At 45.2% G+C, this 24,497-nt stretch overlaps 1 protein-coding gene across 2 annotated transcripts in view; it reads left to right on the plus strand.

Annotated features, from left to right (window-relative positions):
* Window positions 1-24,497, plus strand: part of notch1b (notch receptor 1b) — a gene marked incomplete at both ends in the record, with an annotated part of 37,744 nt that overhangs the window by 2,010 nt on the left and 11,237 nt on the right. For both annotated transcript variants that reach the window (XM_079222725.1, XM_079222726.1), the window contains 17 exons: window positions 10,573-10,835; window positions 11,556-11,894; window positions 13,377-13,499; window positions 13,643-13,876; window positions 14,506-14,661; window positions 14,914-15,099; window positions 15,820-15,933; window positions 18,821-18,934; window positions 19,025-19,258; window positions 19,383-19,493; window positions 20,772-20,964; window positions 21,082-21,227; window positions 21,371-21,484; window positions 22,217-22,336; window positions 22,918-23,070; window positions 23,190-23,418; window positions 23,944-24,145. In XM_079222725.1, the coding sequence (XP_079078851.1) occupies window positions 10,573-10,835; window positions 11,556-11,894; window positions 13,377-13,499; window positions 13,643-13,876; window positions 14,506-14,661; window positions 14,914-15,099; window positions 15,820-15,933; window positions 18,821-18,934; window positions 19,025-19,258; window positions 19,383-19,493; window positions 20,772-20,964; window positions 21,082-21,227; window positions 21,371-21,484; window positions 22,217-22,336; window positions 22,918-23,070; window positions 23,190-23,418; window positions 23,944-24,145 (3,031 nt within the window). The remainder of the gene's footprint in view (window positions 1-10,572; window positions 10,836-11,555; window positions 11,895-13,376; window positions 13,500-13,642; window positions 13,877-14,505; window positions 14,662-14,913; window positions 15,100-15,819; window positions 15,934-18,820; window positions 18,935-19,024; window positions 19,259-19,382; window positions 19,494-20,771; window positions 20,965-21,081; window positions 21,228-21,370; window positions 21,485-22,216; window positions 22,337-22,917; window positions 23,071-23,189; window positions 23,419-23,943; window positions 24,146-24,497) is intronic.

The following is a 24,497-nucleotide window of genomic DNA, read 5'->3' on the forward strand; positions in this document are numbered from 1 at the left end:
GTTTAAGACGTTGCTGCGTTGGTCGTCACTGGGCCACCAGAGGGCCCGGGGCCGGAGGGCGGGGGGGAGAAGTTTAGTTTCACCAAGTTCAGGCAGCAAAATACTCGCAGCAGAAACTCGGAGCTGAAACGATTAGTCGGTTAATCCATCAATTGATCGCAAAAAATAATAATTTTGAAGGTACATTTTAAAGCAAAAGATATTCTCTAGTTGCAGCTTTGAAAATGTGAAGATTTGCTGCTATCCTTCATCACATGTCATTGTGAAGTCAATGTCTTTGGCTTTACAATTCATGGTTGAACTAAAAATTACATTTGAAGACGTAAGATGGGAATTTTTTCACATTTTCTCAACATTTTAGATCATTTTTAATGATATTTGGCTTGCTTTCGTACTTTGCCCTGCTAGAGTTACTGTAAAGCAGCTTCAAGTTAACCCACTAACAGCCACTGCTCTTTATTCTTTTATGATCCCAGTCATGAACCCGGTCTCTTCTGAAAGGGAACTCAAGAAGGTGGAAATGAAAAAGAGAAGTTTATTCTTGCCTATTTTATCTGGTTTAGTGTTCTGTTTTGCGTGCATTCTTATTACAACATGTTGTCTCAGTCCTTAAATGATTTACTCTGGAAGAATCTTGAGGCTTTCTGTTTTCCAACGATGTGCCGTTTGCCAGTGAGGTTTCAAGTTGCTGCTATTGTGTGATTCAATATGTGTGGAAATAACTTTTGTTCTAAAGTTGAAACGAATATTGTCAAACAAAATCTCTTTAAAGCAACGCATACGATATTTTCTCCTGTTGCTATGAGGTCAGCGTGTGAAGCCGAGTTTGTGGAATCCACACTTTCAATATTACTGGTAGGATCCAGCAAAATACAAATAGTAGCGTCTTTCCTTTGCCCCTCCCTTGTCTTTCAAACTCCACGCACCCAGTTTGTTATTAAAGTTATATAACATCTCAATCCCTTACCACATTAACCCCGATGACATCGCTGGGATTATTTGGTCAGATCCAACAGGCGTAATCCTTGACTCGGGCTCTACCAGTAACCCCGGTTCACTAACGTCACTCTCCAGGGTTCATTCGGTTAAAGACAAAGAGTTAATTGATATATTTTATATCTGCTTGTGGGATCCAGCGTGGCCGTGGAGATTTATCTTGACGGGAATACGATGTAGTTTTCGCCGCTCTTGAACTCAAGTGTTGTGTCGAGGTCAAGCAAAGTGTGATTGGATGCTTCAGTTTTATTTGGCCTGACAGAGATGCCTACTTGACATGCCATACCATGAATACCGCCTCCCTCTTCATATCGGGCCCGCCCTGGCCTCGTGAGATCCCGACTGAAGTTTATCTCCAAAGGGCTCAGAGGAGGCCTCTCATTTAGTGCAGAGGGTTGGCAGCAGGAGCGAGCAGTGACAGAGCCGAGCCAATCCAGAACAGGAAAAATAACTCGCAAAATTCCAGTGTCACAATGAGCCAGAATCAAAGCGGCTCGCAGCGGCGCTGCTCTCTGCCCGGAGAGATGAGAGACGTCCGGCGAGGAAGGACGCTGCTGAGAGATCACAAACTTTCATCGCCGGTTCGGCGGAGCGATGAAAAAGTGCAACTGACAGCCTTTTGATCGCGAAGAGTCACGGAGTCACGTGGTTGTTTAGGTTCTCGAGTTGGATCAAGGCACAGAGCTTGTAATGCATGAGGCCGGACTGGAAGCAAGCGTATCACAGAGAGAAATACGTGTTGAAATAATTAGTTTTGCACCATCAGAAAACCGAACAGTTTAGAAAATGCTCTCCAAAACTTGTAGACTTAAAAAGTGACATTAGTGCCAGTGTGATCCATGAGCTCATTATAGTTTAAGAAATTAAAATATGTTCCTGTTTTCTTTCAACAAAATAATCCAAGTTCATCTAAACATCACTTTTAACTGTTGTCTTGACTCAACAGCTACACAGGAACTTCAAAGGAAGTTCAAATTAGTCACATTTCGTGATTTTCTTATTTGTGTCTGAATAGATACAAATGGATGAATAAACAAAAACTGAGAATCTGGCCATACATTCATCTCTGTGCTTGACAGCTGTCAATACATAATGTGATACCCGTGACACATGGCTAAAATACTCTTTCTGTAGATGCTTCTTTCGTAATCTTGTGTCGCCGATTGCAAATCACAATCATTGTCTTTGACGCGTTTCTTTTTTACTTACATGAGTACATCGAATTTATATGATTGAGATTTATTTATTATTTTTTGGGGTTAGGGGGCTGTTTCCGATTTTTCTGTGTTTGCACAAGATAATGAACAGAGTCTTTAGTTCCTCGCTGCTATGTGGGGCGACTGCTACAGTATGCAACCACTTCAATGAAAGTGAACCCTTGTTCTGGGGATTCCTTAATGGCACCTCTGTTCAGGCTCTGGTCAGATGACTATCTCAATACACACACATACACACACACACACACACACACACACACACACACAAACACACTCACACACACACACACGCACACACACACTACTCCCCTCCCCTCTACGCATCCATTCAGAGTCAGGAAACAGCCTCAGAGTAGCCTGAGGGAAGAAAAGGTGCCGTATCTGATCATATCATCACACAGCAAGAAACACAGAGCGCGAGGCTTTTATATGGCCGCTGCCGCCGGTGTTGGGTTCCCGTTGGCAAGAGTCCGGCCGGTGAGAGGGCTGATCGTCAGAGTGTTCTGGCTGAACGGAGTGACTTGGTGGTGGGGAACTTCGCCGCAATGGATTAGTGATATTTGAGCCTCCCTCGTTGGCATATGCCAAGACAAATCACATAAACTTTGATCGCAAACTGAGAGGACTGACAGCGTGTGCGTGTGCGTGTGTGTGAGAGAGACAAAGACACTGGGCATACTCCACACCACACTTCCTCATTTCTTTTTCTTCTCTTTCAGCCAGACCACCTGTCTGTAGCACAGCAGCATCCTCCATAATACCCCTGATTACTTGTGGTTTTGCCCAATTCAGCTCCACACAGGGACAGATTGACTTTGTCTGCCAGGTGTGCTTTTAGCTTTCAGTCACTGCTGATACACACTTATTCTCAGGGTATTTAGGAGAATGGCGTGTGATGGCTTTGTGTTTGAGTAAAGCAGTAATGCAGATTGTAAGACTGATAACAATCATGGTATCCATTCTTCACAGAGACAAAAAGATTCCTCCAACCTCATAAGTTACAACACCTATCCAGACCTGACAAGTCGCAGTATTTACTTGATGATAATTACGTATTTTAAGGGTTTTTCTCAAATTCATAACTCAGTTAAATCCTAACATGCAGACATGAGGCACATATTTTCTAGATTAGATAGTGATTTACACTTTCCTAGGATGTCATTCTCTTTGATTTCCATTGTGAATAAGCATCCCTAAATCTGCTTAAAACGTACAACTCCCGAACTTGCCTGAGAATAATCACGTCTTTAAATTGTCTTCAGTTTTACAGTATAATCCAGTGGTAGTTGTCTGCACATGCATAGGTACGATGCAAAAAGGAACTTCTATTCCCAGAAGTGGGAATATGTTTACTGATGATCAACTCAGTCTAAACTTTAGCTGCTAAGCGGCTCCTTTAACCAAAACTATCTGCTGGCGTTAGCTGTCAATTAGTTCTCCACTGCTACAGGCAGCTAACAATAGATGGTTTACTGGCTGACATATTGTGACTGTTTTTGAGCAGATAATACATACATTTATATTTCCAAAACTTTTTGGGATATCAAAACAACCCAAAGTGGCATTTTACCACTTAAAAACATAATTTTCCGAGCGAGCAGACACTAACAACCGCCAACAGTTCCTTTTGTTGTTTGGCTAACTCACAAAATAAATGTATAAACTGTGCCGCTTATACAATCTAGCAGTTGAATCCTGGTCATGATTTATCGGTGACTGGGAGGATGAAGTGATGTGACACGTTGGCATGCTCGGGCTCAGACCTTGAAGTCGCCGTACGGCAAAAACCTGAGTGTCCGGTTGCACCGTCGGATACACGGATACACCTTCAGACACCCGTAAAGCCCCAAAGTGGTTCCCAGCCTCGTAAAGTCGGCAGTGGCAGAAGTCATTAGAGCTGCTAAGACTCTCAAGACAGACACACACACACACACACACACACACACACACACACACACACACACACACACACACACACACACACACACACACACACACACAGAGTGGTTGGTCCCTGGGGAAGCTGACTCTTTCCCATGGGCTGTGTCCAGAACGCTCCCAAATAAACAGGGTCTCTAATGAAGGCTGCCAGATGTGGGCCGGCCAGGTCCGCTCTCCTGTGCGATTAGAGAGGAAGGGAAAGAAAGATGGATGGATGTAAGGAGAGGGAAAGAGGGACAGCGTTTCCCCTGTAATTTCTGTAGCCAGTGGGGCTTTGGTGGTAACTTTGGTTTCATCTCCACAACAAATAACAACCCTGCTTTTTTTTTCGGTGCCAGTTTCGGTTTTAGTTGAAGAGCTATTTTCATTTCACGAGACTTTGATTTGTGTGATTGCTGCTGAATTTAAGCGTGCATTTATTTCACTGTTGATTCTCGCCACCAGTGGTGGCAGAGTTGTCACAGTGGTTAGCCACAAAATGCTGCTGTGAAAACACAAGAGAGGGCAAAAATAGAGAGAGGGAAGTGTGGAGGAAAGGAAAGGAGGAGAGAATCCCCCCCCCCCCCCCCTTCCCTTGGGGCAACGCTTTAAAAACAGATCAGATGAGGCTAAAGAGGACTTAAATTAGGCACAAGGCAAGGAAATGAGAACGAGTGGGACGACAGGAGGGATGGAGGGTCAGAGGTACAAATATGTTTAACTAACACAGTTTGACTCCTGGCACTGAAGGAGACACCTTCGAGAGAGAGAGAGACATATGTTTTGAATGTCTCAAAGCACTACTGTTATTTACATCTTTTTGAGAAAGCAAAGAAAAACAAAAGAAGTATTTCCAAAACTGTCAAAGCATTATGTATTATATGTACTAAAGATTAGTTTTTTTTTTGTCCGACCAATAAAACAAATGAATTCTAAAATCTACGTATCCTCACATGGATATCTGAGAATGAAGCAAGAAAAAACAAAGACTTATCCTTTATATTGTTGCAGATTAATTTGTGTTGATCAACTAATTGATTAGTTCCTTGTTCATTGTTGACCTGCATGACTTCCAGTAGCTGTGTTTGCACATGCAGTTCACTGCATTTTGTGTGCTTTCACTTTCAGTTATATCTCTAAATAAAGGGGTTGAGGTAATCTGTTGGCTTGCGTGTTTGTTGCCAGAGCAGACTTTATTGTAGATAAGTCAACATGAGTCATTTACTGTCATTACATATCTAAATAGGTGAGCTGAACAAAGAATAATCCTAAAATAATCGTAGAAATGGAACCAGACACTGATTCTGTCTCCCACAGAGCTTTACAAGGCCCAATAATTGTATAAATGCACAACCTAATTCACTAAGCTTCTTAAAATGGATACAGATTGGGGTCCGTACAGCTGCCAAAATCTGCGCGGTGCCTCCAGTTTGTTTTATTTGTAAACAGTGCACATGTGTAGCCCACATATTATACGTTCAAAGCCTCCGAGCCCCGGTCTGTGCGCGACCTCCGAAAGATGGCAGATGGCAGATTGGCCCGACACTGAGGAAAGCCCCTTCAGAGTGACGCCTGGCCAAGGGTCAGATGTCACCACAACATCTGCTGCGGGCTCGAGCCGCCGCCCGGCCCCTGTTATGCATCCCATCAGTGTCGCGGACCTGTTGCCACGGGCTACCGCGGCGGCAATAGAAGAAGAGACGGGGCCCAGAAGTGAGCGCAGAGGAGAACAATGGGGTGACAGAAAGGATAATAACAGTATCGGCCTTACCGCCGAGATAATTCCACTGCTGTCCCTGCCGTTATACGACACCTCCCAAACACCTGATATTTGCTCAGCTTCTGATTTGTGCCCCTCTTTTCATGTCTTCTTTATTTACCTTTCCAGCGGCCCAGTTTACCTGCTGCTGTTGAGATTATGCCGCTCGCCGGCCCAGCAGATTCCTCTTGTTGAAGCAGCTGCTTTTCTCTGTTTGTTTTGAATACAGCCAAGACGCCATAAAAGAGTCGTTGAGTATCTTTTGTCTTACCTCCACACACACACACCTATTTTTAAGTCTGTGCTCTCATTGAGGCAGTTAAGCCTGCTGCCCGTGAAGGCTGTTTTCTTGCTGAGCGTGTATTTGACGGGCTCTCGCCAAGTTAAAGAGCAAACTGTGAGCATTCTTCGCCTCGCGTGTGCTACAGTTGACTTATGGCGAGCAGCTCAGCTCAGAGTGTTTGCACAGAGCGTCCACGTGCACCGAGGTGAGGGCGCAGCGTCTCGCTCCCTGTTTGTCTTTCGGGCCTCGGTGTGAGACGCCGGGCTGTTTTGCGACGGGCAGATGCCAGGTGTCTCTTTTCTTTTTTCAAGGAGCCGCAGAAAGCGAGGCTGCCAGCGGGCCTCGGGTTAAGAATCAGAATCTGAACTGGCAACCCCCTTTTTTTGTCTTTCTCCCCTTGGAAACCCAACCAAACCAGTTCCAGCTTCCTTTCTCTCCAGACTCCTTTGTTTGTGCCCCGCTGCTTGTGTGTGTTGTTTGGATTTTAAGCTTTTATTTTGCCTTGCGCTGCTTGGCGCAGACCTATAAAAACGTTGCAGAGCAAGCTCGGGGTAACTTGGACACAAGTTTTAGGGGGAGTGAGCAGTAGTCAGTCGAGACTTATAAATCCTAAAGAAGGTGCTCAGAGGGGAGCGAGCGGATGCCAGCGACCGTACGACTTTGAACGGAGGAAGTGAAACCAATAATGAGAAAAAAATTCAGGGATGAGCCATATATGAAGAAAGATTTTTTTTTGAGACAGATAGGAGGGAAAAGAGAGGAAAGAGGAGGCGTAACAGCTGAATACGCCCGGCCTGTGGTCAACTCTGAATGGGGAGGAAAAACAATGGGCCCACTCATCCTTCGCTCTCCCTCTCTCCTCTCTCCTCTCTCCTCTCTTCCTCGCTCGCTCTTCATTTCTCTGCTAAGTAGTGAAGGGAAAGGAGGAGGGAGCGGGGGTTCAGATTCCAACACTGTAAAAAATGTCCAACCCGACAGCTTGATTCTTGAAATATATTTACTTTAATATAATTTGGATTAGTTTTTAAATGGGAACCACACACTAAGTCAATAGTATTCAGAAAATAAAGTCCTACTGACTAATTCAGACTAGAGCTTAACTTTTTTGCAGTGCGTGGCCCCTGGCTCCGTCTGGGCTTGAGGACGGTAGCAGGATGGGGTGCCATGCAGAGGAAGGAGCTAGAGCGGCGGGAGATGGGAGGTGTAGAGGGTGGGGCGGTGGGGGTGAATGGCCGGGAGCAGCAGCTGCCGTCTCCTCATTAACATGCGCACCTGCTCCCTGCGGCCTTTTTCCAGCGAGCTTGTGTGGCGCCTCACGACCTCAGCACCCGCCACCGCTGGGACTTAACTGGACTGGCCCTCTAGCAGCCAGACACACACACACACACACACACACACACACACACACACACACTCCTAATGTCCTCAAAAAGGACGCTCAGAAATGATGTAGAAGAATTTTTACAGAACAGAGTATCCAGAGTTACAGTCTCTAGTTGTTAGATTTGGAAGAACAGACTGTAAAATTGCCAATAGTGCAGTTTCACCATCACAAAAACTGCAGTAGGATTATACATACATATATATTACAGTTTCAAGTGTTTATGGGGAACTTTTTCCTTGTTTGCATGAAGGGTCCAACATTAGAGGCCATATAATGACTCAACCTATTACTGAATAATTTACTCGGCTGTGTGACTTTGTAAATGTAACTTTATTTGCATGTAACAGATTTGACTTTGGGCTTCTGCCGCCAGCGCTTGTTTAACATTAATGCTTCAGTGACCTTCAGGCCAAATGACAGCGAGCTAAGGTTCCCCGCTCCGCTCTCTGCGCGGTGACATGCCACCACTCACTACTGCTGTTTGTGCAGCGGGCAGCCGAGCATGTGATGTTTTCTTTTCCTTACCACAGTCCTAAGGCTGCCTAATCCCCTGAGAGGGAGACCCTGTCTAAACACACGGCCGTTCCTACAAACCCTGTCCCTAAACCCACACGCACATACACACATGCACCCACACACACACACACATATACACGCATATACACACACACACATACTGGACCCCCTGGGAATGTTTGGGGACGTGGTCCTGCCAGCCCCTCGGGGCTAACAGACTTGCTGGCTCTGGTCAGGTATTTGAGAGTGACAGCGGGTTTTACTGGTGTGGGAAGGTCGCTTTGATGTCGGCAGGATGTTTCGTGCACTATATTGTTTCTGCGTGAGAGTAAAACACAACGTATTCAAAGAGAAGAGATTTGGATTTCTAGACATTCCCTGTGTGATTTTCCCCTGTGCAGGAATTCATCCTCCACAAATCTGCCGGGTAGCGCCACCGTCTCTTCCTTTTCATCCTCTTCCCATCTCTTGTCTGCTGCCGGAGCAAATCCTCTCCGGGGAGGGAAGAATAACGAGCGCTGAGGTGGGGGCAAGGTGCTTTGAAGTCTCCGTCATGTTGGCTTGCGGCTCAAACACTGGCATAGATGCCGCCTTGTCCTCGGGATGAATGAGTGCTGACAAGAGGGTAAAAGCGATCACATTTCAGAGCCGAGAGCCGCTGAACGATGCCACGATGGCTGCTTTTCTTGCCTCCTGACTTTTGGAAAGGACGGATTAGGGGCAAGAATTCCAAATACTGCAGATATTTTTCTTCGAGGCTATTGAGTAGACACTTTGTTTTTGTAATGACCAAGCTTGCCTGGCCACCCAGCGTTGTTGACGACAGTATTGCATCTCTGAAGCTGATGACTATGGGGCCATGGCGGTGGGGAGGGTCTGCTGTGACAGGTCTGAGGTGGTTGCTTTTGGTGTCAAATGGCGCTTCAAAAAGGGATCTGGACCTAAATGCACTGGAGCACACCCTGTATGGAAACTGTCATGTGCTGACAGTTGGCAGTGAATGCCCGGTCAAACCACTTGTAGGCCCAATTGATTGTTCTTTAATAAGATATTTTCTAATTTATAACCAATGTATAGCCAATCTAGCAGGCACATTTATTAAAGGAGTGCTATATTCCTCTGTTTCCAAAGCTAAGCTAACTGGCAGGTAACTGCTGCCCGTAGCCTCATTGCTGCGACGGCCACAGATACCGGATTTTTTACATAGCATTGGATTCATTGATTGCTGTCACGATGTAATGAGAAATTCAACAAAAATATCCCACATGTTTTTGAAGAAAATTACCAACCCTGCCTTTAACAGAAGCCTGGCTTCAGTGATGAATAGAAAAAGAGAAATGTTTGGCATTTTCACATAACAAATGACGCAAACGGATTAATCTGATATTATAATTATTTGCAGGATCATGCAATTGTGAATGTACGATGTGTGTGTGTGTGTGTGTGTGTGCGTGTGTGTGTGTGTGTGTGTGTGTGTGTGTGTGTGTGAGTGTGTGTGTGAAAGACTGCACACTGTGTAGGTATGAGTGTGTGCATGCTCTGTGTGTGTGGCCCCTCTTTGTTGAGCCGTGCGTATCCTCAGGGGACTCCCTTCAACTCCTCTCATTGTAATTGTAAATGTGTGAATGTGTCCCAGTGATCTGCAGCGACTCTCTCTCTCTCTCTCTCTCTCTCTCTCTCTCTCTCTCTCTCTCTTTCTCTCTCTCTGGGAACTGGTTTGTGGGGTCCGAGCTGCGTTTATGACTCAACCTGTGAGAAACATCACAGGAGTTTATCCCCCCACCCTCGGTTCAGCCCACTCCTGAAACACATTGTTGGCGGAGGGAGGGCAACAGAAAGACGAATGTCCCGTTTAAAGCATAGCTACACATGACCGTGTTGCCGTGTTGTAAAAACGGCCTGGACAGGACCGTTGTTTAAGAGAAATGGATAGTTAGTTCTGTTTGTTGCCCAAGCAGCTGATTTATAAGCACAGTCGCAAATAAACGGGATGACCCTGTTGTCTTACCCCTGTGAACTCTTCTATCCGTGCTCAGCTGAAAATGATTGGATGGATGAAAATAGTGTTTGGGAATTCCCTTTGACCGATTCCACTCTTTGTAATGCTAATTTTAAATGAAGAAAGAATGGACATTTATTAGTAGACCGATATATCTTCCAGAAAGAAGGTTTTTTATTAGATCATTTGGAAATTGTTTGTATTCATGATATAATGCTGGTTCTTCATGATCTTTCGTTTCATAAATAAGGACTTAAATGGGGGCCCACAGTCATACTTTAATTAATTGAGCCAGCATGAGAAAGAAAATGCCATTTATAAATGCCAGTTTTTGTGGGATCAAGTTATTTTTGTTTTTCCGTAAAAAAAATATGTAAATGAGGGTCTGAGGTGAGATAAAGATGCACGTGACAGTCGGCAGACAAAGTAATTGACCTCATAGATGCGACCCTCTCATGGGCTGCCTAAAGAACGTTGCTGACCTCTCTGTGTTCTCAGGTGCCGGGACGGATACGCAGGAAGCAGGTGCCAGTTCCGCGACCCGTGCACCACCTCGTCATGCATGAACGGCGGCATGTGTCGCGCCGTGTCCAAGGGCAACACGGTGGACTTCAACTGCACCTGCAGGCTGGGCTTCACCGACCGCCACTGCCTGACGTCCATCAACAACGTCTGTATCAGCTCGCCGTGTCGCAACGGAGGCACCTGCGAGCTGGAGAGTCTCAAGACGTACAAGTGCCGCTGCCCACCTGGATGGTCAGGTAACACGCAACAGTTCCATAACAAAGACGTTTTCACCTTGGGAGTTGATCATGAGACATATCTGAGGGGTTGCAAGATGACAAACTGGATAGGCAACCTATAGATCTCTGCCTCTTATCGTCCAAAATCACAAATCTGTTTTTTTTCTTGTATTATTTTTAATATTATTTATATTATTATTAAATAATTAAACTACTAGATAACGCAATTAAACTTCTTTAGTTGTTTACTTACATTAAGGCAATCATTTTTTGTATTACAAGTGTTCTGAAAATGTATGTTTAAATATGCAAATAGGGCATGATCTGATCAAATATGTGCTAATTTACACACATTTCCAGAACATAAATCTGAACATTGGATAAAGCCAGGTTCAAGAGGGGATTTTGGAGATCTTTTTGTATCATCAAATCTATTTTCACCATTTATTAGGAATACAGTTTTACATAAATCAGGCTATGAATATACTGTATATGAACAACACCTTCACATTATACTGTAGATCAGAATTAAACTGTAAAGTTTAGTGTATGTAAGTACTACTGAAGTGAAAAACTCATTTTGGGGATCCACAAAGGCCAATAGGCAAAGAAGCTAAACATCTCAAAAGTGACCAGTGCATGAAAAACAATGTCTTTGCCTGAGGTGTCTCCTCTTAAATCAGGAGAAACCCTGACAGAAAAAGCCGATACTAGAACACCCCTTCTCCGTGCCCTCAGGTAAACTGTGCCAACAAGCCGACCCCTGTGCCTCAAACCCGTGCGCCTACGGCGGCCAGTGCTCCGCCATTGAGTCTCACTACATCTGCACCTGCACGCCCTTCTTCTCCGGAAAGACCTGCAAACAGGACGTCAACGAGTGCGACGTGAGCCAGTCGCCCTGCAAGCACGGCGGTGTGTGCATCAACGAGGTCGGCAGCTACCAGTGCCAGTGCCCGCAGGAGTACACAGGGAGACACTGCGAGAGCCGCTACCTGCCCTGCAACCCGTCGCCCTGCCACAACGGAGGCACCTGCATCCAGAAGGGAGAGACCAGCTACGAGTGCTCCTGTGTGCCAGGTAAGGAGGTGACACTTCCATCAGGGATAAGGAGGAGATGTTTATTAAAGTGATGACCTTTAAGGACTCGTCCCACCTCTGTTTACATCTGGAATAATGAAATACTGACGTGACCAGCACCGTTGTGCCATCCACTTACATTTAACCTCCTCTGTCAGAGGATAAAATGCTCCATATTAGCGGGCTTGTTTGCAGATGTTTGTTTTGAGACATAAGCTCGCCTGCCAACACAGTCGTCTGCCAACTAGCCCTGCGAGCAGTTGCTACGTCATCAAGCTTCTCGACCCAAATATTTGGTCAAACTTGGGAGGATGACTTCCTTTGTGCCACCTTCAGGTGTTTCCTGGCCTTGACATTGTTATGAAGAAGACAAGTCTTGAGGTGAAATATCGATCAGATCCATCGTTTGTAAGAGGACATGATCCTCTTGAACTAAAGTCAGGTTATCGCTCAGGTTGAATATAAATGTTTCTGCCTGCTAGCTGCTGCTTTCGGGGATGATGTCATTTAGGGCAGGGTGTTCCTGCTTGTGTGTGTCTTTACATACATACGTGTGTGTTTCTGCTTTGGTGCGTCCACTGTGTGAACAAGGCAGAGCAGGAAGACATCGGGGCTTATCATAAGGAAATGGTCAAAGGACAACATCCTTTTCACATAGCAGAGGGGAGCAAAGCTTGCTGGGACTTTAGTTGTGCCCACCACCTCATCCCCTTCACACAGAATAACTTCGCCTTGTTTTTATCCGTTGACCACTGAGTCATAACAAGCGGTTCTTTGAAACATCTTTCTTGAAAAATGACCCTTGAAAACAACTTAATATAAACTCAAGATCCTCCTTAGAGGTAAACTTTGGTGTAGTAGTGAAACGAGCATCATGGAACAACGTTTTTATGAGTGGGTCCATTAGAGTGGATTTTAACTCCTGTCTCATCCCACTCCCTAAAAAAACCCACGATAAATAATGAACTTGACCTTCGACCTGCAAGAACCCCACACAAATATCGTAACCCACAAGATTCCCCCCAAAAATGTCTAACTGTCACTGATATTATTTTTCAGAAATATCAGTTTTCTAAATGATTCACATGTTTTAATTACATTTTCAGATAACAGTCAGTTTATTAACTGTTTTCCTTAAATTCATAAGTAAACAATTAATGTTTCGGAAAACATTGTGAATTTTTTTGTGACGACCTCTGGCAATGGAGGTGATGACTTGGACTGGTTTCGCTACATATTCTGTCCACCATGCCACATGTACAGTCCAGTGGTTGCCTCTTGTGTAACTGCATATCAGAGTGGATGTTATTACACAGCGAGGTCGCCACAGACCGCAAGAGGTTACAGCTGGCTTCTTTCTTTGGAAGGAAAAAGACAGTTGACCACATTTAACCGTAGAGTTAGTTTCACTCTCTTGTTGTAGGCGGAGGAGAAATGAGAAACTGTAAATCTGAAGCTCATATTTCCCACTTTGTTTTTTAGGTTTTACAGGAAAAACCTGCAACTATAACATCGATGACTGTCCAGGCCACGAGTGTCAGAATGGAGGGACATGTGTAGATGGAGTCAACACCTACAACTGCCAGTGTAAACCAGAGTTTACAGGTTTGTAAAGCGATGATCCTGTGCAGAAAGTTATTATCACTCCAATCAGATCAAAGTAACTTTATATCATGAAGCTAGTCGGTAAAGGGAGTGTTTTGGGATGCGAACCGCCTTTAATCCCCTGACTGCTGCTCCTCCCACAGGTCAGCTCTGCACGGAGGACGTTGACGAGTGCCAGCTGATGCCCAATGCCTGCCAAAATGGAGGCACGTGCCACAACACTTACGGCAGCTACCAGTGCGTGTGCGTGAACGGCTGGACTGGGGACGACTGCAGCGAGAACATTGACGACTGTGCCAGTGCTGCGTGCCACCAAGAGTCCACGTGTCACGACCGCGTAGCTTCTTTCTACTGCGAATGCCCCCTCGGCCGCACAGGTGAATACAGGTTTATTTTAGATTTACAGGAAACGGTCTCTCAATGCTCAACAGGAAATGGTTTTATAAGAGTATGCAACACTCTGATAAGCATGAAGCCCCAATGAAACAGAAGTGAGAGCGTCTTTAACTTCTGTCCTGTGACATTTTGATATTAAAATACAAAGAGATTCTTTTTTTTAAAGTTTTCGGCATATTTTGTTAAAATGCTTAAACAGGCATTTTTCATTTAATCTCGTTTTTAAGTTCTTTACTTTAGCTGTCTGTCTTGGGGGATGTGAAGGATACGGGAAGCAACAAGTTAAAAAGAAAGGCGTAAAGGGCTTCGTCCTGAGAAAGTGACATTTATAGAGGCTGATTGGTTTCTCCTGTGGTTCTGGTGTCCTGAACTGCCCGCGCTAGTACACATGCGCTACAGATGACGCATTATATTCTCCTTGCTATTTGTAGAAGCCAATGTGATGACGTCCATCAGGTTGTTTTACTGGAGGGAAGTCTTTTTGACCTAAATGATGTGCTGTTTCAGAGTAAATACCTTTTTGCCATATGTACTTACAGTAGTACATTATTTGAATACTTAATACTGTACCGGAGGATGTTAAATCCATCTTCTCTGTTCTGTGCACCAGGACTGCTGTGCCAGCTGGACGACGCCTGCATCAGCAACCCGTGTCAGAAAGGCTCCAACTGTGACACCAACCCCGTCAGCGGGAATCACTTCTGTACCTGCCCGTCCGGATACATCGGTGCCTCATGCGATCAGGACGTTGACGAGTGCTCACTGGGTAAAAATCACACCACCTGACCTTCAACCTTCAAGAAAGCTTTTCGGCCTCACACGTGCATGACCTGTTTTACATGAGCTATGGTACCATATCATTGTGGCCGTAATCGCAGTAAATAACACATGGCTTTGGTTTGGCTTCAAAAACAACGCTAAACCTCCTAAATCATCTCAATTGCTCCTCGCCGGGCCGCGTACACACATGACGACGGCCCATTTCAGTGAAGCTAAACGTATTAATGTGTTTCAACAGGTTCCAATCCGTGTGAGCACGCGGGGAAGTGTATCAACACCAAGGGTTCGTTCCAGTGTAAGTGCCAGCGGGGTTACGTCGGGCCGCGCTGCGAGCTGGACATCAACGAGTGCATGTCGAACCCGTGTATGAATGAGGCCACCTGCCTGGACCAAATAGGAGACTTCCACTGTATCTGCATGCCAGGTAAGTTCATGCAAAAACAATACTGATGCGCAGGTGTTGGACTGGCTCCTAAAGTGACATTAGCACATTTCAACTATTTGTCAGGATTCATATTGACTAAATGCAGTAAATCAAGGTGTCCAAACGAGTCACATGGACGCAAAACTGTTCGATCCATTCATAAAGAGAATATTTTTTTTATTTGTGGATTTTCTCTGTTATATTAGTCATAATTGAAAATCTTTGGGTTTTGAACTCTCAGTCAGATTAAATGAGCCATTGGAAGGTGTTACTGATCTTTTTTCAATTTCCTGCGACTGTATCAATTAAATGATTGATCCATTAATCTTGAAAATAGAACTTGAACGATTAGTTAATTAATTAAATTAATTAATAACCGGCAATTTTTTTGAGGACTTAGCTGCTTTTCTTTGTCTTGTGGGAGACTTTAGGTCTTTAGGTGTTGAACTGTTTAAATTCATTAAAGCAATTTGATGTAACTTAACATATATATTTCACTATGATTAATCGAGAAGATAATTGCAGTCATATAGCCATATAGCCATATAGCCTCTGTGTATCATATAAAGCTATTTCAGCAGTATATATATATATATATATATATATATATATATATATATATATATATATATATATATATATACACACAGCAGTGTGAAAATGCCTCTCTGCGTCTAACCAATCCATCTCCCTCCTGGTCCTCCCTTGCTAATTGGCCAGGTTACGAAGGGGAGTTCTGCGAGATCGATACGGACGAGTGCGCCCACAGCCCCTGTCTGAACAACGGCAACTGTATCGACAAGATCAACGCCTTCCACTGCCAGTGCCCCACAGGTGAGGCTGCCGCAGAGGAGGGGGAGGGAGGGAAGGGAGGAGGGGAGGCATGGGGCCAGGGGGCGCAGAGGTCGATCTCTCTCTCTCTCTCTCTCTCTCTCTCTCTCTCTCCCTACCTTACTGTCTTTCTCTCGTTCACTCAAACACACACACACACACACACACACACACACACACACACACACACACACACACACACACACACACAAACACCTTTTCTGGACGGGCACTAATCCCAGCCCTGAGGCAGGCTTTCGCAGGCCCGGGCAGCCCGGAACAAACGCAGCAGTCGAGGAGGAGGGGGGCGGGGTGGTGGGGGGAGAATCTATAGGGAAAAGCTTGAGGAAGTTTGAACTTTTGAAACAAGTTTTTTATCCCTTTACAAAGTCTGATGAGTGAGCAGAAACGTGTGGCTCTAAAATAGCTTTTGATTGTGAAAAAAGGGAGAGCTAATAATAGCAGGCAGAGCTGGTTATATAAAATGCCATTTTCACTGTTGTAATGGCAAATGAGGTAGTCGTTTGGTCTATTTTGAGGGCAGCTAGTTGCAGGCCCTTTTTTTTTTTTTTTACCAGAGATGCCATTGGAGTTACACTATTTGGACAAAAGGTATTGATGTTTTGTTCAGGGGTGAAGGAATGCAACTACTGAATCTCAGAGAGGCAAGATGAAAGCAAAGGAACAACCTCAAATGTGTTTTTGTGTGTGTTTTGCATTCTTTCATTGGGATCATTGAGGTGGAAGTGATTTTTTTCTTTTTTCTTTTTCTTTCCATTCGTTCTTTTCGGGGAGGAAAATAGAGAAGCTCTGAGTCGGGCGGATCAAAGGCGGCCTGGGTGGAGTGAGGCAGTATTCCTCCTGTTGAGAGGAAAAAGAAAAGGAAGAAAGAGAGACACCCCAACAAGGAAGCTTTAGAATTGATAGAGGGGGTACAAGAGTGAACACAGGAGCTTAACGCCTAAGAAAACTGTGTGTGACAGTGAGCGAGGGTTATGTGAGGAAGCAGCATAAAGTGGTGGTGGTGAAAGTGTTGTTTTGGGCGGGTAGATGGAGGGGTGAGGAGGGGGGGCACAGACCGTTATGCTGAAGCAGGAAGGGAGGGGCAAAGAAGGGGAAGGGGTCTTAACCGCCCTGCTTGAGATGTAAATTTGTCCCCGTTGCGAGCCAGGCCCGAGGCGAGGGTCCCCTCTTATTATTTCTGTACATGGAATAGCCATGGAAACCCCACTGAGAGCCATTGAAATGTCTGATTCCAGCAGTCTGGGGATAAATCCCTCTTTGGCTGCTGAAATGCATGGTGTGTGCGTGCGTGCGTGCCCCTGGGCATGCTTACATTTCTGCGCCAGCCTTTGTGTGTGGATGCATATTTGTGCATCTGAAGAAATTCTTTCACAGGGGACTGTAACTGAGCGGTGAAGAAATGTAACTTCTTGCATCACATCTTGGCAAAAATAAAACACTCAATTTGTAATGCTGAGGTTTGTCAGGGGTGGAATAATGGTTAATGCATATTTTACCAATGCGTCATCGGTTTTAAGCCGTTAGGTTGTGTCTAATTTGATAGTTTGAACCTCATGAAAGTATTAGTGAATTATTTATTTACTATTAATTAGTTATTACTTATAAACCCTTTATAGACAGTGCCTGATTAGAATGTGGCAGTGTTGCTTGGCTGGTGTTCATCTTTTCTCCTTGCTGTAATAATTTATATTTTATAAGTTGTAAGTGTTGATAATCAATAATAGTTTTTCCACAACCTGGCAAACCAAAAGTTGCTGTTTTTAATAGCTTAATACAAGTGATCTATAAAGCATCAGTAAAAATATTTTAATGCTAAATTTGTATTTTTTTTGCAGTTTATTCAGCTTATTATTGAGAGGATGATACTTTCCAACCACAGTTTGTATGTATGTGCATCTGTGTAACTCAAAACACACATGTAAGCACGTCTCCACTGTGTCTACGCTGCAGTCCTCAGCGAATGCTTCCAGCGAGGTCCACTGGGAGAAATCAGCATCGCCGCCAGCCACACAAATATTTCCTCTCCGGATTAGCTGCCACTGAGTCTGTCTTTTTTAGCTTCAACCACCTGTGTGTTCCCGCGTTGGTGTGGTGGAGGAAGAGGGGGGGGTCAAAACGTTATCTCTTCATCAGACAATATCCTTGTCTTCCTTGGACTGTACCATCATGTGACGCAGGGGAGACCAAAAGAAAATGCCTGTGATGAGAATAACTCCAGGAAAAAGAAAGGAGAAAAAGCTGCTGGTTGATTTTGAACGACAAGGAGTTTGAATAGTGGAGGGTCGAAGGTCAAGCTGGTTCTTTTTAGAGGCGCGGAGGGGAGGGGGGGAGTGCAGAAAGGGTGAGAGCAAGACAGGAGAATGCACATTGTGATGGAAAAGTTTTGGTGGACAAAGGAGGCAACGGGCTCAGTTTGGCGTTGCGTTGAGCAGACAGGCCCTCCTTTGTCTCTCAACCCCTTGGTCAGGAGGCCTCGCAACTTTCATTCTTCCCCCATCTCTTACCCTCCCTCCCTCCACCCCCCCGCCTTGAACAAATCGGTTCCCCCAGTCTCCCCGTCCCCCCTTTCGGAGTCGTGCTGAAAAGAAGTGAAAGGGAAAATAGAGTTTGTAGTGTTGCACAGTTGTTAATTAACATGCAGATGCCTGATTCGTTGAGAGCTCTTATAGCATGGGCTCGGGATTATGAGTGGGACCGGTTTTGAAATGGTGAGAACACAGTAGCAACATCTGAACACACACACACACACACACACACACACACACACACACACACACACACACACACACACACACACACACACACTCTCTCTCTCTCTCTCTCTCATGCCCACATACACAGTAACACCCTCTTGTTGTTTTTGCAGGCTTCACTGGGAACCTTTGCCAGATAGACATCGACGAGTGTGCCAGCACGCCGTGCAAAAATGGCGCCAAGTGCACAGATGGACCCAACAAGTACACTTGCGAGTGTACTGAAGGTATGCAAGTTTAAAAATAGTAGAAAAACGAAATAAGAGAAGTAGAAAGTTATGAAAAAAAAGAAACTCAAAAGAATGTATTTTTCCTAGGTTACTCTGGGAGACACTGTGAGACGGACATCAACGAGTGTTACTCCGACCCGTGTCACTACGGCTCCTGCATCGACGGCCTGGCCTCCTTCAGCTGCCACTGCAACCCCGGATACACCGGCCGGCTGTGCGAGACCAACATCAACGAGTGCCTGAGCCAGCCGTGCAGGAACGGAGGCACCTGCCAGGACCGAGAGAACGCCTACATCTGCAGCTGCCCCAAGGGCACCACCGGTAACTGCCATACACACACACGCACACGCACACACACACACACACACACACACACACACACAAACAGATGTGAACATGACGTACTTCTGAAGTTTGAAGAATACTGAAAGCAATTTTCCGACAGGAATCAACTGCGAGATCAACATTGACGACTGCAAGAGCAATCCCTGTGACTACGGGACCTGCATCGACAAGATCAATGGCTATGAGTGCGCCTGCGAGCCCGGCTATACGGGTAGGAAACTTGTTCACGGAGAGTCTGTCATACTGCTCAGTTTGAAAAAGTGTGGCTGCTTTATGGCAGAGGATTCAGCTCAAACTCTGCAATCTTCTTCTCTACGAAAGCTAAAATGAAAGATTAGGAACTTTTACTGCCTCCCGAAAAGGGAGCATATGCATATTTTGTAGCCAAGTTAGCTATTTCGCTGCATTGTCCTCTAAGATGTACAAGTGTATCCTTGTTAGTGAGGTGCAGGCAAATCTCTATTGAATCATTGCAAACCTTCAATTTAGAGAAAGTTGCTCTCTGCAACTGAAAAGTTAACTGAAGACGGGTTAAAAGTGGCTGCTGTCTCAGGTGACATGGCAGACAAAAATGAGCTTTAAGGTGCAGAAGCGATGCAGAACGTATGGACGGAGGAGTGAGGGGTCTTGATGGGGAGGGTGACAGATGGCGAGCGAGGGAGCACGCTCCTCCGAGGCTCGGCCGGTGTCACTTTCCAGCTCCACCCATAGTCCCCAACTGGCTGCTGTTAGGACACTGCAAGCTGCCCTCACATACAAAGAAGAGGACATACACACACACTCTCTCTGGCACACACAGTCACCTGGGATTTGAGCGGGAGAAAAGATTCCCTGAAAGATTTCTGAAAGTTGAGCTTTTAAAAGCTTGGAAGCCGGTCCCTGCTTTAAAGCTAAATGGGCCGGCTTTATGTTGTGCGTGGCACCAGGCTGAATGGCTTCAGCGCTTCAAGTTGCCGACAAAGAGGGACTTAAAACCCCTCATGTTTCTGGAAATTGATACATTCGCAGCGAGATATAGGCTTTAGTGTGTAGCGGCTTTTGCTGTTGTGTGAGTTGGCGTTGTGTATTTAAAACAACACTCCACACAAAGGCATCCTGTTGACAGTTGAAATTATTGTTATTTCAAAACCCATCACTTCACTGTCTGCACACCAATAAAGACATGGGATGTGATTAGATCATTTAAAATGAGAAGATCAATTCCCAGGACTCCGGAGTAACTTTTCCACTGTTAAAACTGGTACTACCAACTTTCTTAGTTAGTCGCACCAGCACGGGATTTAAATCGTAAACCCCTTGTTGTCTCTCCCCGTCCACCAGCCCGCTCCTCTCTCTCCTCGTTTTGATTTCCAGGTAAATATCGAGCGTGCAGACATGAGAGTCGTATCAATCGTTCTCATCTACCTCTCGGCAAGAAAGCTTATAAGTGCATTTCACCAAGTTGGAGAACTGTTGCTGTAACAGAAAGGTATCCTCTCCTTACTTTTAGGCACTATGTGTAACATCAACATCGACGAGTGTGCCATCAACCCTTGCCACAACGGCGGCACCTGCATCGATGGCATCAACGGCTTCACCTGCGCGTGTCCAGACGGATACCAGGACACCACCTGCTTCTCCCAGGTCAACGAGTGCCTCAGCAACCCCTGCATCCACGGTCACTGTGAGGACAAGATCAATGGGTGAGACAGTCCACCAACTGGTCAAAGACACTGCAGGCACATTGCATCTGAACTAAGTGATCTGCTTTAGAGACTCATCACTGAGCTTTTCCCATGTTTCTTTTCTCTCCACGACAGCTATAACTGCCTGTGTGATTCTGGCTGGAGCGGTAAAAACTGCGACATCAACAACAACGAGTGTGAATCCAACCCATGTATGAATGGAGGCACCTGCAAGGACATGACCAGCGGATACGTTTGCACCTGTCGCATGGGCTTCACTGGTCAGTATTGGTGTGGATGAGTGTGTCTGTTTTTGGCTTATACAGTGTGTGTTTGTCCAAACCTAACTTCCACGCCACTTGACTGTTGACCTTAAACTTAAACTGAAGTGTGTGTGTGGTAATAATGTCCGCTCTGACCCCAGGACCAAACTGCCAGACCAACATCAACGAATGTGCCTCCAACCCCTGCCTCAACCAGGGCACGTGCATTGACGACGTCGCCGGCTACAAGTGCAACTGTATCCTGCCTTACACGGGTATGAAAATATTGGAAGTATTTCTTGTTTGGCTTGGTGTTCTGGCATTCCCTTGCTTGGGATGTGGTGGGGGCAGTTTCCACACCCTGTGTTCTGTAAGCTATTGGGGCAAAGAGGAAAAATGTGCGGCGGATGACATATCTGTTGAGTAAAGTTCAACAGCAAGACTTCCTCAGGGCTCAAAGACACCGAGCCTCTGACTCAAATATGCTCCTCTGTGACAAGCATCCCTGATAAGAGAGCTGGAAAATATTTTATGTCATCTGACTTATTATTTGACAAAACAGATAATGATGGAAAGGCTGAGGGCAAATTGTCTTGTATTTGTCGAGTCGTCTTTTCGGAAAAATCCACAGGACTTCGAATAATAAAAGGCCTTAGTTTGTGCCGGGGTGGGAACGGGGTGCTTGACACATTTCCTGTTTGCCTGCTTCCTGTCTCACAGAACAGCAAATGGCTTCACAATTGCCGGAAACTGGAGCCTGCTTCCTGTACAAGCCATGTGTTATGGAAACAGATAGGGAAATGTCTCCGCAGGCCTCGAGCACTGACAGAACCTGGCTAAAATCTAGTGATAGCACTGATTGAAAGATGATTCTGTGTCCATTTGGGTTGGGTTATCTCCAAGTTCAAGACTCCTACATGATATCACACAGGGAAAGTTACTGTTTAACACATTAAAATAATGATTTTATTAAAAGCTGTGTGTGTTCTTTTGTATGTGTGTTACAGGAGAGAACTGTGAAACCTTGATGGCTCCCTGCAGCTCCAAACCCTGCAAGTATGGAGGAGTGTGTCAGGAGTCAGAGGACTATCAGAGCTTCTCCTGCGTCTGTCCTGAAGGATGGCAAGGTGAACATTAATGTCTGTGTGCTACAGGAACTGCACTGTAGACGTTGCAGTTCTACTATGTATTCCCAACAGAGAAAAGCCCAATTTAGAGCGGAACAAGTATCTGGATGTTCTATTTTTTCTAGTGCCAGAATATATGAATCACATCTTGAATGGGGTTTTGGTGTGCGGGATACACCCTTTTCTCTTTTTAAAAATGTTCACAATTTGTCTGGGATTTTCCAGCACCTGACTGAATTATACTGCTGTGCAAAGGATTTGTACTTTTCTCTTATTAGTATTTATATCAAAACAAGAATACACAGTACAAGGTCTCGTGAAATGATTTTGTTCATAGCTCCAATAAGCAACTAACAAATAGAAATAAATGAATAGTATACTATAGAATAACATTTATTAGAAACAAAACAATAAAATATTACATATATACAGTATATTGATGGTGTATATACATGCAGACTCATTCTCCCTCCTGGGAATCTGTTATCATATCTTAGCCTGTTATCCACATGTACTTGTTTTGTGCCACCATCAAAGAAAAGGTGACATTTACTTTGTCTTCCTCTTTCCACCCCTCCAAGGCCAAACATGTGAGGTGGACATCAAAGAGTGTGTGAAGAATCCCTGTCGCAACGGAGCAACCTGCCAGAACACTCTGGGCAGTTACCACTGTGCCTGTAAACCGGGCTTCACCGGGCGCAACTGTGAAAGCAACATCGACGACTGCAAGCCCAGTGCGTTCTCCCGTCTCTCTCCCTTTTGCTTAATTCATAATCTGCAGACTAATTGTATACCAAGAGCGAAGACCTGCAAACGCACACACTGAGCCTTTCCCTCACCCCTCCTCCCACAGACCCTTGCAGCAACGGCGGCCTCTGTCAGGACGAGGTGAACGGCTTCCTGTGCACCTGCCTCGCCGGCTTTCGGGGCACGAAGTGCGAGGAGGACATCAACGAGTGTGAGAGCAACCCGTGCAAGAACGGAGCCAACTGCACCGACTGCGTCAACAGCTACACCTGTACCTGCCCGCCCGGCTTCAGTGGGATCCACTGTGAAAACAACACCCCCGACTGCACTGAGAGGTACACAGCTCACAGAGTGTCGTATTTGTATCACAGAGTATCGTGTTCAAACCCCAGACTGGTAACTGTGTATACCTACACGGATTAGTGAGTAAAGAGCATCTGCTCAGATCAACAGGTTCACTTTCATCCACTTGTTAATGCAGACCCCATTTTCCTGTCCACCACTGCCCCCTCTGGTGGAAGTATTGATGCACACCAGCTGACTTCAACATCTCTAATATGTTGAAGCTGTCCCATTAACAGGAGGTTCAGTAGACTGCACTCTAAATGAGCCTGTAAATGTAGCGCCGTTTGGTAAAATGCTGGTTTCCCTCAGCATTATCAATGCAGCTCCCAGGTGGGAGGTTGATTGTGAAGTATCTGGGAAAAAACATATTTGTTTTTAGTTAAGTTTCTGTAGACAAATTAGATGTGAACAAGCCCGCAGTGTCAGGTAATGAGAGCTGTATGGATTTGCTCTCTGAAAAGCTGCAGAATACTTCTCAACTAATTTACAACATTCTGATCTCTTTTCCCCCGCAGCTCCTGCTTCAATGGCGGCTCCTGTATGGACGGCATCAACACCTTCACGTGTTTGTGTCCACCGGGCTTCACTGGGAGCTACTGCCAGCACGACATCAACGAGTGTGACTCCAAGCCCTGCCTGAACGGCGGTACCTGCCACGACAGCTACGGCACCTACAAGTGCACCTGCCCACAAGGGTACACCGGCCTCAACTGTCAGGTAGGAAGAAACATATAATACATTATTTTTCTCTAACCTGTAGTGCTATTTATCAATCTAGTTTGATCTGTGGAGTTGCCTAGTTTTGGACATGTTGTCCGAAGAGATGTCTGCCTTTTTTTTTTATATATTAGAACAAAACTAAATAATTTAAAACATTTTAGTTAAAAAAGTTTGTACATGGAACTGCTCACAACCATGTATGTATAATATTGAGTAATCAGGTTATGATTACTGGAAACGGTATTTTCGGTAAAAAAAAATCGGTAAAAGTGTATTATTGATGGCGGGGTTTACGTTGATGTTTTACTTCAGCCACCCCTATGTATTCCAGTAAACTTTAATTTGCCGA

Source organism: Taurulus bubalis, assembly GCF_910589615.1.
Source record: "Taurulus bubalis genome assembly, chromosome: 8".
Lineage (NCBI taxonomy): Eukaryota > Metazoa > Chordata > Actinopteri > Perciformes > Cottidae > Taurulus > Taurulus bubalis.